A 12,687-nucleotide genomic window follows, 5' to 3' on the forward strand; every position below is an offset into this window, starting at 1 on the left:
TATATGTAAAAATGTATACTTCAGTGACATTGATTGACATCCTAAAAATAAAACATTTTGAAATATCACACAAGTAAAAAAAAAAAGTCCTTTCGCACACTCTAGTTACACTCTAGGGTTGAAATTATGAATGTCTGTGTTTTGCAATGATTGCCCTGTAAAAGGTTGGAAAGCCAGTCGGTCAAGTTCATTGGTGTGACGAGAAACTTCCTGAAATTGTGCTACAAAAAGAGGGAAAAAAACAGAAAAGAGAGAGGCGAGAAACAGAAACTTACATTTAAGTAGTCAGCGGACATCAGTGAGGAGAGAGAACAAGGCAAAACAGGTAAGAAAAAATTTAATGTGTTTTAAAATATCTTTTTAAATACAAAAAAGAAAATCTATTTTTTTTTTACATCAATAGCAGGTCTGGTAAAATAAAAATACCATTATGCATAGATTACATGGATGATGCTGCTCTGTTATATGGCAGGTGTTTTACATTTATTGTATAAGTGTCGCTGAAGCACTGTAAGAACATTTTTATTCATCAAGTAATGTTTCAGGATGGATGACACAAAGATTACTTTTTAAGGTAGTGGTGTAATCACAGGTGTGGGTAACATATAGACAAACAGGAGCAAATAACTGATCACGTTTAATCGATCTGAATTGTTGAATTTGATTTTTGTTTTGATTTTTGTTTTTATTCCTGCATGTTTACGGCATCATCTATATTAGTTATTCTAAGGAGAGAGAGACTGAATCTGTTGAGCATCGGGCATCAAGGATGTTTGTTCTCATCTGGGCAACTCTGCTTTTCAGCAGTGCTGAAACAGGTTTGTGTCTACTTTGTTATCAACCTGTAATTCAGCCAACATATATATTTCTTTCATAAATTTGCAAGTGAAACTGTTTTTCTAACATACAAATCATTATTTATTCTACCAAGACTTTATCATAAGTTAGTAGTGTTACTGTTATCTGTTGACCTTTATGCCATTTTATATAAATCTTTGTAACAAAACTTACTACAGGCTAAGAAATATGTAAAATTCTGATTGTTGCATATACTACACTCAAACAAGCAACATATGTAAAACAGGAAAGCTATTGAAGTATATTTATTAAAAATCATATTTATTGTTATAAACTAAATATTCTCTGTCACTATGTGTATCTCCCTGTTTGTGCCTCAGCCTGGGGACGACAACACTGTGTTGGAAGATACTGTGTGACTCTCAGTGAGCAAGAACTTACAGCAGAGGCTGGACTCTGTGTTGTGATCCCATGTTCTTTCACTACTGCTGATGAGTTTACACCCAAACATACAGTTTGGTACGAATGTGAAGCATCTCAACACAGCTGCAGCGATGCTGACATAATATTTCACAGCAACAAAAACACTGAGAAAAAAGCTCAGGCTGCGTTTGAAGGACGAGTCTCACGTTTGGAGCCTGATGTGACTCAAAAGAACTGCAGCATCATCATTAATGATCTGAAAGAGTCTGATTCAGGATCATATCAGCTCAGAGTTACTGGTGAACTGAATGGAAAACAAGATGGATTCACATTCATTCCTAGAGTAACTGTCTCTGTTAAAGGTATGAAAGCTATTCCAAGAAGAATAATGCTGATTTTAAATACTCAGTCTTGTGAAACCTCATATTTAGTATTTTTACAATCTTAAATGAAGTATTATTTAATTTCGGGAATTGGTTGATCCTCTGTGGAAATCTAATAGGAGCTGCAGTAGATCCAACTAGTGGCCAGCAAAATATTTCTTTCATCAAGGCTAAATTTGATTCCACTAATGCCCAATACTTCTATTAGGTCTTAATCAGAAGCCCACAGTAATGATTCCCACACTGACAGAGGGACAGCAGGCCACACTGACCTGCACTGCTCCTGGTCTCTGCTCTGGATCTGTTCCTCAAATCACCTGGACATGGAGAGGAGCAGGAGGGACTGAATCTTACATTACAGGAAATAGCACTGCGTTTAAGACTGAGGGTCTGACTCCTTTCACACAAAGACATGTGTCAACTTTGACCTTTAACCCTTCATCTGAAAACCACAACACCAATGTGACCTGTAAAGTACACTTCATTGGCAAAATAATGAAAGAAGAGACTTTGGGTTTGAATGTGAACTGTAAGTACTTTTATAGTATTAAACTAGCTTTTTTTTTTTTCCTGAAATCTGTTGAGTTGTGCAGTGTCAGCTGCATTCTTCTAGCAAGAAAGTCAGAAAGTTAGGGAAACTACATGATTGTGTAATTTATATGTTTTGTCTCATAGATATGAAAAAATTTCAAATTACTGGCATCACAACTGTTAAAGAGGGAGACAATCTGAATCTGACCTGCAGTGTTGAAAGTTTCCCTCCATCTCTGATTTTATGGTCTAAACTTGGTTCTGTCACAAACCTGCACAATGACACTGGATCAGCCAAACTTGCCATCCAGAATGTGACAACAGAAGATTCTGGACAGTACATCTGTACAGCAACACATCTGGACACAACTATGACTTCTTATGTCAATGTGACTGTGACTTGTAAGTAGGCATTATCGTTTTTTATTAATGTCTTGATGCATGCTCAATCATGCATTGGTCACTGAAGGAACAATGGGCTGGGAGGTCAGTTCCTTGATCAAAAATGCAAATTCTCATTAATTATCAAGGAACTGACCTCCCAGCCCATTGTTCCTTCAGTGGTGCTGGTTTCAGTCATTATGCAAATGTACTGTTTATAAAATTGGGGTAACCTGAAGTCAGCTGAGACTGAAGAAGTCACTTGGGTGAGTGATGAAACGTTTCTCCCACTGAAAACGCTACATCCAAATGAACAAAATCAACTTTGGGGAGTCTTTATTAATCTTGTATTTGACAGCCATTCTAAACTTCTTTTGACGTTCTACAGAAACCAATTTGCTGAATTTTGGCACTTTGCTCAGGGAATATATATAATGTCACACATGTAACACATCAACCTACCTTAGCAGCTTTTACTGCAGAACTGCATATTGTGTCTCATCACCATGATCTATGCAGTGTTAATGTCTCCCTCTTTAAAAGATTTAAATACACTCCACAGATAAAAGGAAACCTCAGATCATCGGGAATACAACAATCAGGGAGGGAGATGTTCTGAATTTGACCTGCAGTGTTGAAAGTTTCCCTCCATCTCTGGTCATGTGGTCTAAACCTACTTCTAACCCAAGCCGACACAATGAAACCTACACTGACGCGCACAATGACACTGGATCAGCTACACTTGTCATCCCAAATGTGACAGCAGAACAGTCTGGACAGTACATCTGTACAGCAACACATCTGGACACAACTATGACTTCTTATGTCAATGTGACTGTGACTTGTAAGTAGACATTACCAGTCTCATTAATCTCAAGATATATGAATATGATATAAAATGCCTTATTATGAGGCTGGATCACTACAGGCTACCATAACAGCTACATTCCATTTTAACATTAATTCTTAAAATGAATTAAACATCATGGAGTTGAAACATCATTCTTCCTTCTCTGGTGATTTGATGATTAGAGTGGTTCGCACTGGTGGGGGAAATAAAAGCAAAACATGCCAGCTAGTTAAATACCTGGACAACATTATATAAATATTAGAATCCCTGACTGTTCTGTGTGGACCAGGTTTCCATTTTTTCTTTTTTCTTTTTTTTTTTTTGGGGGGGGGGGGGGGGGGGTGTCTTTCTTTTTTTGGTTCATTGTTAATATTTTTTTTGAGTTGTTTTCTCTCACCTTATCCTGAATGAAATGCTGGTGTGCTCCACAGACACAAGAAGACCTTGGATCATTGGAGACACAACTGTGAAGGAGGGAGATGTTCTGAATCTGACCTGCAGTGTTGAAAGTGTCCCTCCATCCCTGGTTGTGTGGTCTAAACTTGGTTCCAACACAAACCTGCACAGTGACACTGGATCAGCCAAACTTGCCGTCCTGAATGTGACAACAGAAGATTCTGGACAGTACATCTGTACAGCTAAATATATGAACACTACCCTTAAGGATAAATTCAACATAACAGTGATATGTAAGTACAAAACCTTATGTTTTTGGACAGAATATTTATAGTACTGTTCATTTTTTTTCTTCCTATCACGTAACTGAAATTGTGAATCACAAGGAGAACAACAAAGCAAACAATGCAGTCACTATGCAAATGTGCATCTTGTTTCTTTCAGTTTAATGAAGCACAACAATTGTTGCATGTGTATTTGAGAGCCATTCTAAATTTCCTTTGACATTCTACAGTAACTAATTGTATTTCAAGTGCAGCTAAAGTTTGGCACTTTGCTCAGTGAATATACATAATGTTACACATGTCAAACATTAACCTATTTTAGAAGCTTTCACTGCAAAACTGCAGTAGCAGTTTCTCATCACCATGATCTATGCAGTGTTAATTTCTCCCTCTTTAAAAGATTTAAATACACTCCACAGATAAAAGGAAACCTCAGATCATCGGGAATACAACAATCAGGGAGGGAGATGTTCTGAATTTGACCTGCAGTGTTGAAAGTTTCCCTCCATCTCTGGTCATGTGGTCTAAACCTACTTCTAACCCAAGCCGACACAATGAAACCTACACTGACGCGCACAATGACACTGGATCAGCTACACTTGTCATCCCAAATGTGACAGCAGAACAGTCTGGACAGTACATCTGTACAGCAACACATCTGGACACAACTATGACTTCTTATGTCAATGTGACTGTGACTTGTAAGTAGACATTACCAGTCTCATTAATCTCAAGATATATGAATATGATATAAAATGCCTTATTATGAGGCTGGATCACTACAGGCTACCATAACAGCTACATTCCATTTTAACATTAATTCTTAAAATGAATTAAACATCATGGAGTTGAAACATCATTCTTCCTTCTCTGGTGATTTGATGATTAGAGTGGTTCGCACTGGTGGGGGAAATAAAAGCAAAACATGCCAGCTAGTTAAATACCTGGACAACATTATATAAATATTAGAATCCCTGACTGTTCTGTGTGGACCAGGTTTCCATTTTTTCTTTTTTCTTTTTTTTTTTTTGGGGGGGGGGGGGGGGGGGGGTGTCTTTCTTTTTTTGGTTCATTGTTAATATTTTTTTTGAGTTGTTTTCTCTCACCTTATCCTGAATGAAATGCTGGTGTGCTCCACAGACACAAGAAGACCTTGGATCATTGGAAACACAACTGTGAAGGAGGGAGATGTTCTGAATCTGACCTGCAGTGTTGAAAGTGTCCCTCCATCCCTGGTTGTGTGGTCTAAACTTGGTTCCAACACAAACCTGCACAGTGACACTGGATCAGCCAAACTTGCCGTCCTGAATGTGACAACAGAAGATTCTGGACAGTACATCTGTACAGCTAAATATATGAACACTACCCTTAAGGATAAATTCAACATAACAGTGATATGTAAGTACAAAACCTTATGTTTTTGGACAGAATATTTATAGTACTGTTCATTTTTTTTCTTCCTATCACGTAACTGAAATTGTGAATCACAAGGAGAACAACAAAGCAAACAATGCAGTCACTATGCAAATGTGCATCTTGTTTCTTTCAGTTTAATGAAGCACAACAATTGTTGCATGTGTATTTGAGAGCCATTCTAAATTTCCTTTGACATTCTACAGTAACTAATTGTATTTCAAGTGCAGCTAAAGTTTGGCACTTTGCTCAGTGAATATACATAATGTTACACATGTCAAACATTAACCTATTTTAGAAGCTTTCACTGCAAAACTGCAGTAGCAGTTTCTCATTACCATGATCTGTGGCAGTGTTAATGTCTCCCTCTTTAAAAGATTTAAATACACTCCACAGATAAAAGGAAACCTCAGATCATCGGGAATACAACAATCAGGGAGGGAGATGTTCTGAATTTGACCTGCAGTGTTGAAAGTTTCCCTCCATCTCTGGTCATGTGGTCTAAACCTACTTCTAACCCAAGCCGACACAATGGAACCTACACTGACGCGTACAATGACACTGGATCAGCTACACTTGTTATCGCAAATGTAACAACAAAACAGTCTGGACAGTACATCTGTACAGCAACACATCTGGACACAACTATGACTTCTTATGTCAATGTGACTGTGACTTGTAAGTAGACATTGCCAGTTTCATTAATCTCAAGATGTATGTATGTGATATAAAAAGATAATTGTTGAAAAAAAATAAAATAAAATGTCTTATTATGAGGCTGGATCACTACAGCTACAGTCCATTTTAATATTGATTCTTAAAAAAAAAACAATACAAACATGGCAGCCAGTTAAATGCCTGCACAGCATCACAGAATTATTATTATTATTCTGTGTGATCAAAGAACATAAGAACTTTATTTTCTTCTGTTTTTGTTTGTTTGTTTGTTTGGTTGGTTCATCCTTAATAATTCTTTTAGTTGTTTTCTCTCTCCTTATCCTGAATAAAATGCTGGTGTGCTCCACAGATACAAGAAGACCTCAGATCATTGGAAACACAACTGTGAAGGAGGGAGATGTCCTGAATCTGACCTGCAGTGTTGAAAGTGTCCCTCCATCCCTGGTTGTGTGGTCTAAACTTGGTTCCAACACAAACCTGCACAATGACACTGGATCAGCTACATTTATCATCTCAAATGCAACAGCAGAACATTCTGGACAGTACATCTGTACAACTAACTATATGGACTATGCCCTGAAGGACAAAGTCAATGTAAAAGTGATTTGTAAGTACACAACTTTTTGCTATAAGACAGAACATTTATAATACAGCACAGTTATATTTCCCCCGATCTGGTAACTGAAATTGTGACTGCTAACATAAAAAATACATAAAGAATAACATGCAGATGATGTGTACATGTGTTCTTTGTAGGTACAGAGTAACAAAAAACAAACAAATGAAAACACAATGCTATGAAATAACATGCAGAACACAAGGTATATTGTGGGGAAAACAACTTTGCAGAAAACCACAGCAAATGTTGCACATGTATTTGAGAGCCAGTTGAAACCGCAAGTGACATCTGCAAAAATCAAGATGTATCTTCAATGCTGCTGAAATCTGTTTCACTTTGCACTGTCCATGTAATATTATACACGCAGTGTCAGATCAGTTTGTGAATAATATTATTAGTGCCAGTATCAAAAATCTTATTTCTTTTCTTTTCAAAATCTCATTACAAATTTTCACAGAAGGGTTATCTGCCAGTGTTCCTTTCATGGTGCTTATTTAAGTTACTGAAATGTGCTCTGCAGATAAAAGGAAACCTCAGATCATCGGGAATACAACAGTCAAGGAGGGAGATGTTCTGAATTTGACCTGCAGTGTTCAAAGTTTCCCTCCATCACTTATTATGTGGAAAAAACTTAATTCCACCACAATTCTTCAGAATAGAACTTACACTGTCCTAACCAGTGACACTGGATCAGCTACAGTTTTCATCCAGAATGTGACAACAGAACATTCTGGACAGTACATCTGTACAGCAACACATCTGGACACAACTATGACTTCTTACGTCAATGTGGCTGTAACTTGTAAGTAAACTTTACCAGTCTCCAGGTGTCTATAATGTATGTACACAATTGTTTTTACGTCATTGGTAGTCAGATATTTTGGTCTTTACATTTTACTAGCCATAATGACGTGAGGAAATATTTTTTTAAGGATGCAGTATAAATGGTTATCAAATTTCATTACATGAAGACAAAAACTGCTGGTTAAAGCAAAGGAAACATTAAAAACCAAAAAGTGTTGTGTTCTCACAGTGGTCCAACACATGTTGTGGTAACAGGCATTGATTCTGCAAGTCTCTTAAAATCTGCTTGAGGGATCAAATATAATTTTTCGTGTTATGATGATTTGGTGACTGTAGTGGGGAGCAGTACAGCAGTAATGGGTAAAACCCTGGAATACTAACTGAGTTGTGCTCCACAGATACAAGAAAACCTCAGATTACTGGGAACACAAGTATAAAGGAGGGAGACGATCTAAATCTGACCTGCAGTGTTGAAAGTTTCCCTCCATCTCTCATTATGTGGTCTAAATTGACTTCTGTCACAAACCTGCACAACGACACTGGATCAGCTACGCTTGTCATCCCTAATGGAACCGCAGAAGATTCTGGACAGTACATCTGTACAGCTAAATATATGAGTAACACTCTAAAAGAGGAAGTCCATGTAACAGTGATATGTATGTATACAACTTTTTGCTTTTACTATATGGTTAAATGTGTGATGCCATCTAAACATCTTTGCATATTGACTATTTAGGCAGATTCTCTTGTTGGTGATCACAAAAAAAAAAATCTGTTATCCCACAGATAAAAGAAAACCTCAGATTATCGGGACTACAACTGTTAAGAAGGGAGATGTTCTGAATTTGACCTGCAGTGCTGAGAGTTTCCCTCCAGCTCTTATCATGTGGAAAAAACGTAGCTCCAACACAAACCTTCTGAGTGGAAATTACACTGACCTGCACAATGGCACTGGATCATCTACACTTGTCATTCATAATGTGACAGCTGAGTATTCTGGACAATATGTCTGCACAGCGAAATATCTGGACAAAGCCATTACTATACATGCCAGTGTGACTGTGACTTGTAAGTGGAACACAATGATCTTGAATCTGAAGTTTATGTACACCTTCCTTTGTTTTATGAGTCTAATCATGTGCTTACAGGGTTTTCAGAGACCCAGGATGGCTCTGGATGTGTGCTTCAGTCAGAGGTTTTGACCTGTGTGTGTATCAGTGAAGGGTTTCCTTTACCTACCATCAAATGGCCGCTCCTAAAGAACCACACTGAGTATTCTGTCATTACTATGGTCTCTAAACACACAGTCAACAGCACTGTCAGTGTAACTGTAAACAAACATAGCAACAGCACTGTGGAATGTGTGAGTAACAATGGAAATGGAGAGAATAGAGAAAACCTACTGATCCACCAAAACTTGCCTGAAAAACATGGTATGTGTTTTCCATCTAAACACCTTTCACTGCCACGTTCACTTTTTACGTACCACATTTTCTTAATGCAGCCTTGCTAATTAGGCTGTCATTTATAGTTTGTATTTGCTTTATCTAATTCAAAACAACCTGGACCATAATTTTTTATGTTGTTATTTTTTGGAGTGCAGAGCAATCGTCTAATTTAAGGCAGGGATACATGAAAGTCATCATTGGCATTTTGGCTGCAGTAGTTCTTTCAGCAATCGTTTGCTGTTTTACCAAAAATTGGTACAGGTAAAGCACTTGCTTTTATAATTATTATTAATATTAGTTAGCTGTTGTTTTTTTCTGTAGATAAATTTGAACATAAATGTACTTCTCTAAAAACACCCCTTTCTATAGAAAAAATCAGAAGACCTCAAAAAATTCAGATGAGACTTTGGAGATGGAGAAACATCAAGATGATAAACTGGTATTTATGTTCATTTGACTTTTTTTTGGTATGACTTTCTACACAAATGCTCAGAAAACTTAAGTGTCCATACTCTTACTATACATTCACATATAAAGTGGCCCATCCTGCTCCAAGTTTCTACAAAAGAAAAAGAAATTCGGTCTGAGTCAAAACACAATTAGTTGGATCCCTTTATCTTTCTACTGAGTCTAACGCAATTCAGAGAAGTAGGTTTTGTAGAATTGTCCTGAAACACAAACTGCACAATGACGTGTTAGAAAAGGAGTACGGTATCATGATGCAATTTTGAAGTAAGTCTGAGAAGCAATGACTCTGTTTAGGCATCAATGCCCTCTAAACACCAAACAGACAGAATACACAGACATTTAGTTGCACAAAAAGACACAAAAAGAAGTATGTTGGAATAAGAGTGACAAAAGTGACACAACACTATACACAATAAACACAATAATATGAATAAACAACATAGGTTATTAGTTTTGCCATAAACAGTTGATGAACAGGTCACTGATGTTTAAGCATGAATGTAACTTCTAAGTTGGTTAACTCAAAAATACTTGCAACATGCTGACAGTTAATTTTTCCCTGTTGAAAAGCAGCAGTGCCAGGAAAGCAGCAAAGAGGCAAGAGAGGACAAAGACGGAGTATGCTGAAATCAAAAAAGCAGTAAAAGCAGAACAGGTAGAAGATGCTTGAGAAGGAAAGGGAAATGTTGGAGGCCAAAGAAGAGAAGGAGATGGAGTTGGAGATGAAACATTGTCAACCAGAAAAAGAGGAAGGAGAAGATGAAGCTGTGTACTCCACTGTGAATGATCCCACTTATTCTACTGTCACTGTGTCTTTTTTTCTTTAAATAACCCAAATAAAGTTCTCTGCAGGTAGTTAGACACTTCATTAAGTGTATATGTAAGATCCCAAGGACCACCTCAATGATCTGTGCCCTAAGATATAATGCGGTTTTCTTTTACATGTTTTATTTGACAAGAATAAATCTATACTTTAAATTTTCTATCTAGTCAGAAAAAATAACTTTGTAGGGCTAATATGATTCCTTTTTAGAAATGTTATTTAAGACTTAGCCCACAGTAAACATCGAGATTTTTTTTTAATATTACAAAATCTTGACATATATGTTGGTGACAATACAGTGTCCAGACAAAGACAATATACTTAAGATTGTGTCTTTATCCAAAAAAAAAAGAAAAGAAAAAAAGAAAAATCAATTAAACATTCTAGAAAAGTGTGACCTATACTTTTTGTGGTTTGAGTTTTAATGGTCTCTGCTCATTTTCATTTATTATTCTTTGTTGTTTTGCTAACAAAATAAGACCTTTTTGCTTTCTTTGGCCATTCATTGTGCTCACCAGAAAGTGGCAGAGTAAACCCATTACCCATGTGAAATTATAAGTCAAGTAGATGTGTGGTCTGTTATCACTGGTGCTGCCTGGCTGCAGATTTTGTATTTTGCCTGGTCTTGTATGATGCATTAATACAAGTGAGTATTTTATACATCTCTAATTCTGCCCAATGCTCTGAATGGTGTATCACAAGCAGGTTTCTATATCATAACATGAAATAGAGCTTTAATTTCAACCTTGAAAATTTCAGTATATTTTCATCATTGTTTAGACACTGGGTTAAAATAAAATTCCCACTCATGGTATCTACAATTGTGAAATATTAACACAGCAAAAAAATTATCACACTGTAAAGCAAATCTTAGCATGATCTGATCAGATACAGTGTTTCAGATTTGTAATTAAGTTATAGAAATTGAATCATAATCAATAGCAGTACACTCACACACCAAAAATTAGGGCATTAGAGTACCTTACATTTTTGGCGATACTGGCGCTCTACTTACTTGGTCACACAACATGACAATGAGCAGTTGTTAAAATTGAAAAAATGTGATGCAAAAAGGAAGCAGAGAAACAATCACATTCAAAGCAAAAGTTGTGGCTTACAGCAAAAACCAAGATGTAATGAATGGTCACCATTTCACCTTCTTCACAGTTTCAACACCTCTCAGCAAGTAGAAAGTGTTCACCTATAATTTGGTGTCTTCCATACAAGCTATGGCTGAAGTTGTCAACCTCTGTGTTAAGGAATTTTTATTGTTTTATTTGATTATGCTTCAAATGTTATGTTATACATATTTCACCAGACACAGTTTTCTGTTGAAACAGCAAGCTGACCCTGTGACACTGACAAGAGATCAGTACAGAAATACACATCTGCAGAAGTTGACTCGCAGTATATTATTCTTAGAAATTGACTTGCAACACACATACTTTGTGACACACACACACACACACACACACACACACACACACACACACACACAGACAGACAGCATCAGGACCTGCGTAACAGGAAATGTGATTATATTTGCATATTGACGATGTAACCTATAAAAATAAACGAATACTGCAGTTCGGTGTGATTTGCTCTGAGCTTTTCACCCGTGCCGCACGTTGTCAATCTTAAGTGTCTCAGTGTTGTTTATTCACCTGACTGTTTGTTAACTGTAAATCTCTGACACTCTGTTAGCAACCAAAGTAACCACAGTGAAGTTATCAGAGCAGCAATATCTGTGAACAGTTTCACTTAGTGATGGAAATATCAACCATATCAGACAACATGACCCAGAGTCATGAAACTACAGTAAAGCAGGGGGAAAAGCCCCAAGAAGGAAAAGTGATGTTGTGTTACAGTTTTAAGGCAGAGGAGGGTGGGAATGGTAAAATGCAATAAAAAGCTCACTTCGGACTTCCCACTGCGAGCACTTACATGAAACCTTGTATTGGATGAATTTGCTCCCTTGCAAGAATAAACACTCCAGTTCTTGACTGTTGTTCATTTTTCTTAATTTGTATTCTGACATAGCACAATGTTGATAATTTGTTGAGCTGACCCTTTGAAATAAGATAATAGTGTAACTTATATGTTATTATGAAACTTTGCACTTTCCTTTCCTTTATTCATACTTTTCATTAGACAACACAGCAGTAGCTGAACATACAAAGATACACTGTCAATTTGAATTGGAATCTTATGGCAAATGGAGTGCTTCTCTTGACCACTGCTAATGTATTTATGTGTGTGAATGTCATCTTTATGTATTCCATCAATATTTTGTGTTTTAAAGGTTCTATAGTGGCTCCTTTGAAGACCCAGGCTTTCTTTTTCCTGCTCAAGAAACCCAAGGCCAAAGAGGGAACACAAGCATCTGTT

At 36.9% G+C, this 12,687-nt stretch overlaps 1 protein-coding gene across 1 annotated transcript; it reads left to right on the forward strand.

The window, feature by feature from the left end:
• Positions 1 to 265: 265 nt before the first annotated feature.
• LOC146563945 (hemicentin-1-like) lies at positions 266 to 11,917 on the forward strand. Its single transcript, XM_085291347.1, has 18 exons — positions 266 to 325; positions 721 to 818; positions 1,179 to 1,583; positions 1,813 to 2,133; positions 2,280 to 2,537; positions 3,079 to 3,360; positions 3,798 to 4,055; positions 4,466 to 4,747; positions 5,187 to 5,444; positions 5,856 to 6,137; positions 6,487 to 6,744; positions 7,277 to 7,558; positions 7,959 to 8,216; positions 8,347 to 8,628; positions 8,709 to 8,993; positions 9,164 to 9,269; positions 9,378 to 9,447; positions 10,050 to 11,917. Exons 2-18 carry the CDS (start codon positions 770 to 772, stop codon positions 10,101 to 10,103), a joined length of 3,990 nt encoding a protein of 1,329 aa, XP_085147473.1. The 5' UTR covers positions 266 to 325; positions 721 to 769; the 3' UTR covers positions 10,104 to 11,917.
• Positions 11,918 to 12,687: the final 770 nt, after the last annotated feature.

This window comes from Mchenga conophoros, linkage group LG11 (genome assembly GCF_057382185.1).
Source record: "Mchenga conophoros isolate Kocher_MC1m ecotype Shallow Benthic linkage group LG11, M_conophoros_male_GT1.1, whole genome shotgun sequence".
Lineage (NCBI taxonomy): Eukaryota > Metazoa > Chordata > Actinopteri > Cichliformes > Cichlidae > Mchenga > Mchenga conophoros.

What these genes read in the sequence shown, in the direction of transcription:
- LOC146563945 (XM_085291347.1), top strand. Translation starts at nt 770, where the DNA reads ATGTTTGTTCTCATCTGGGCAACTCTGCTTTTCAGCAGTGCTGAAACA. An exon ending in CGTCAATGTGGCTGTAACTT is followed by an intron (nt 7,559 to 7,958) that starts GTAAGTAAACTT and finishes TGTGCTCCACAG; the next exon opens with ATACAAGAAAACCTCAGATT. An exon ending in TGCCAGTGTGACTGTGACTT is followed by an intron (nt 8,629 to 8,708) that starts GTAAGTGGAACA and finishes ATGTGCTTACAG; the next exon opens with GGTTTTCAGAGACCCAGGAT.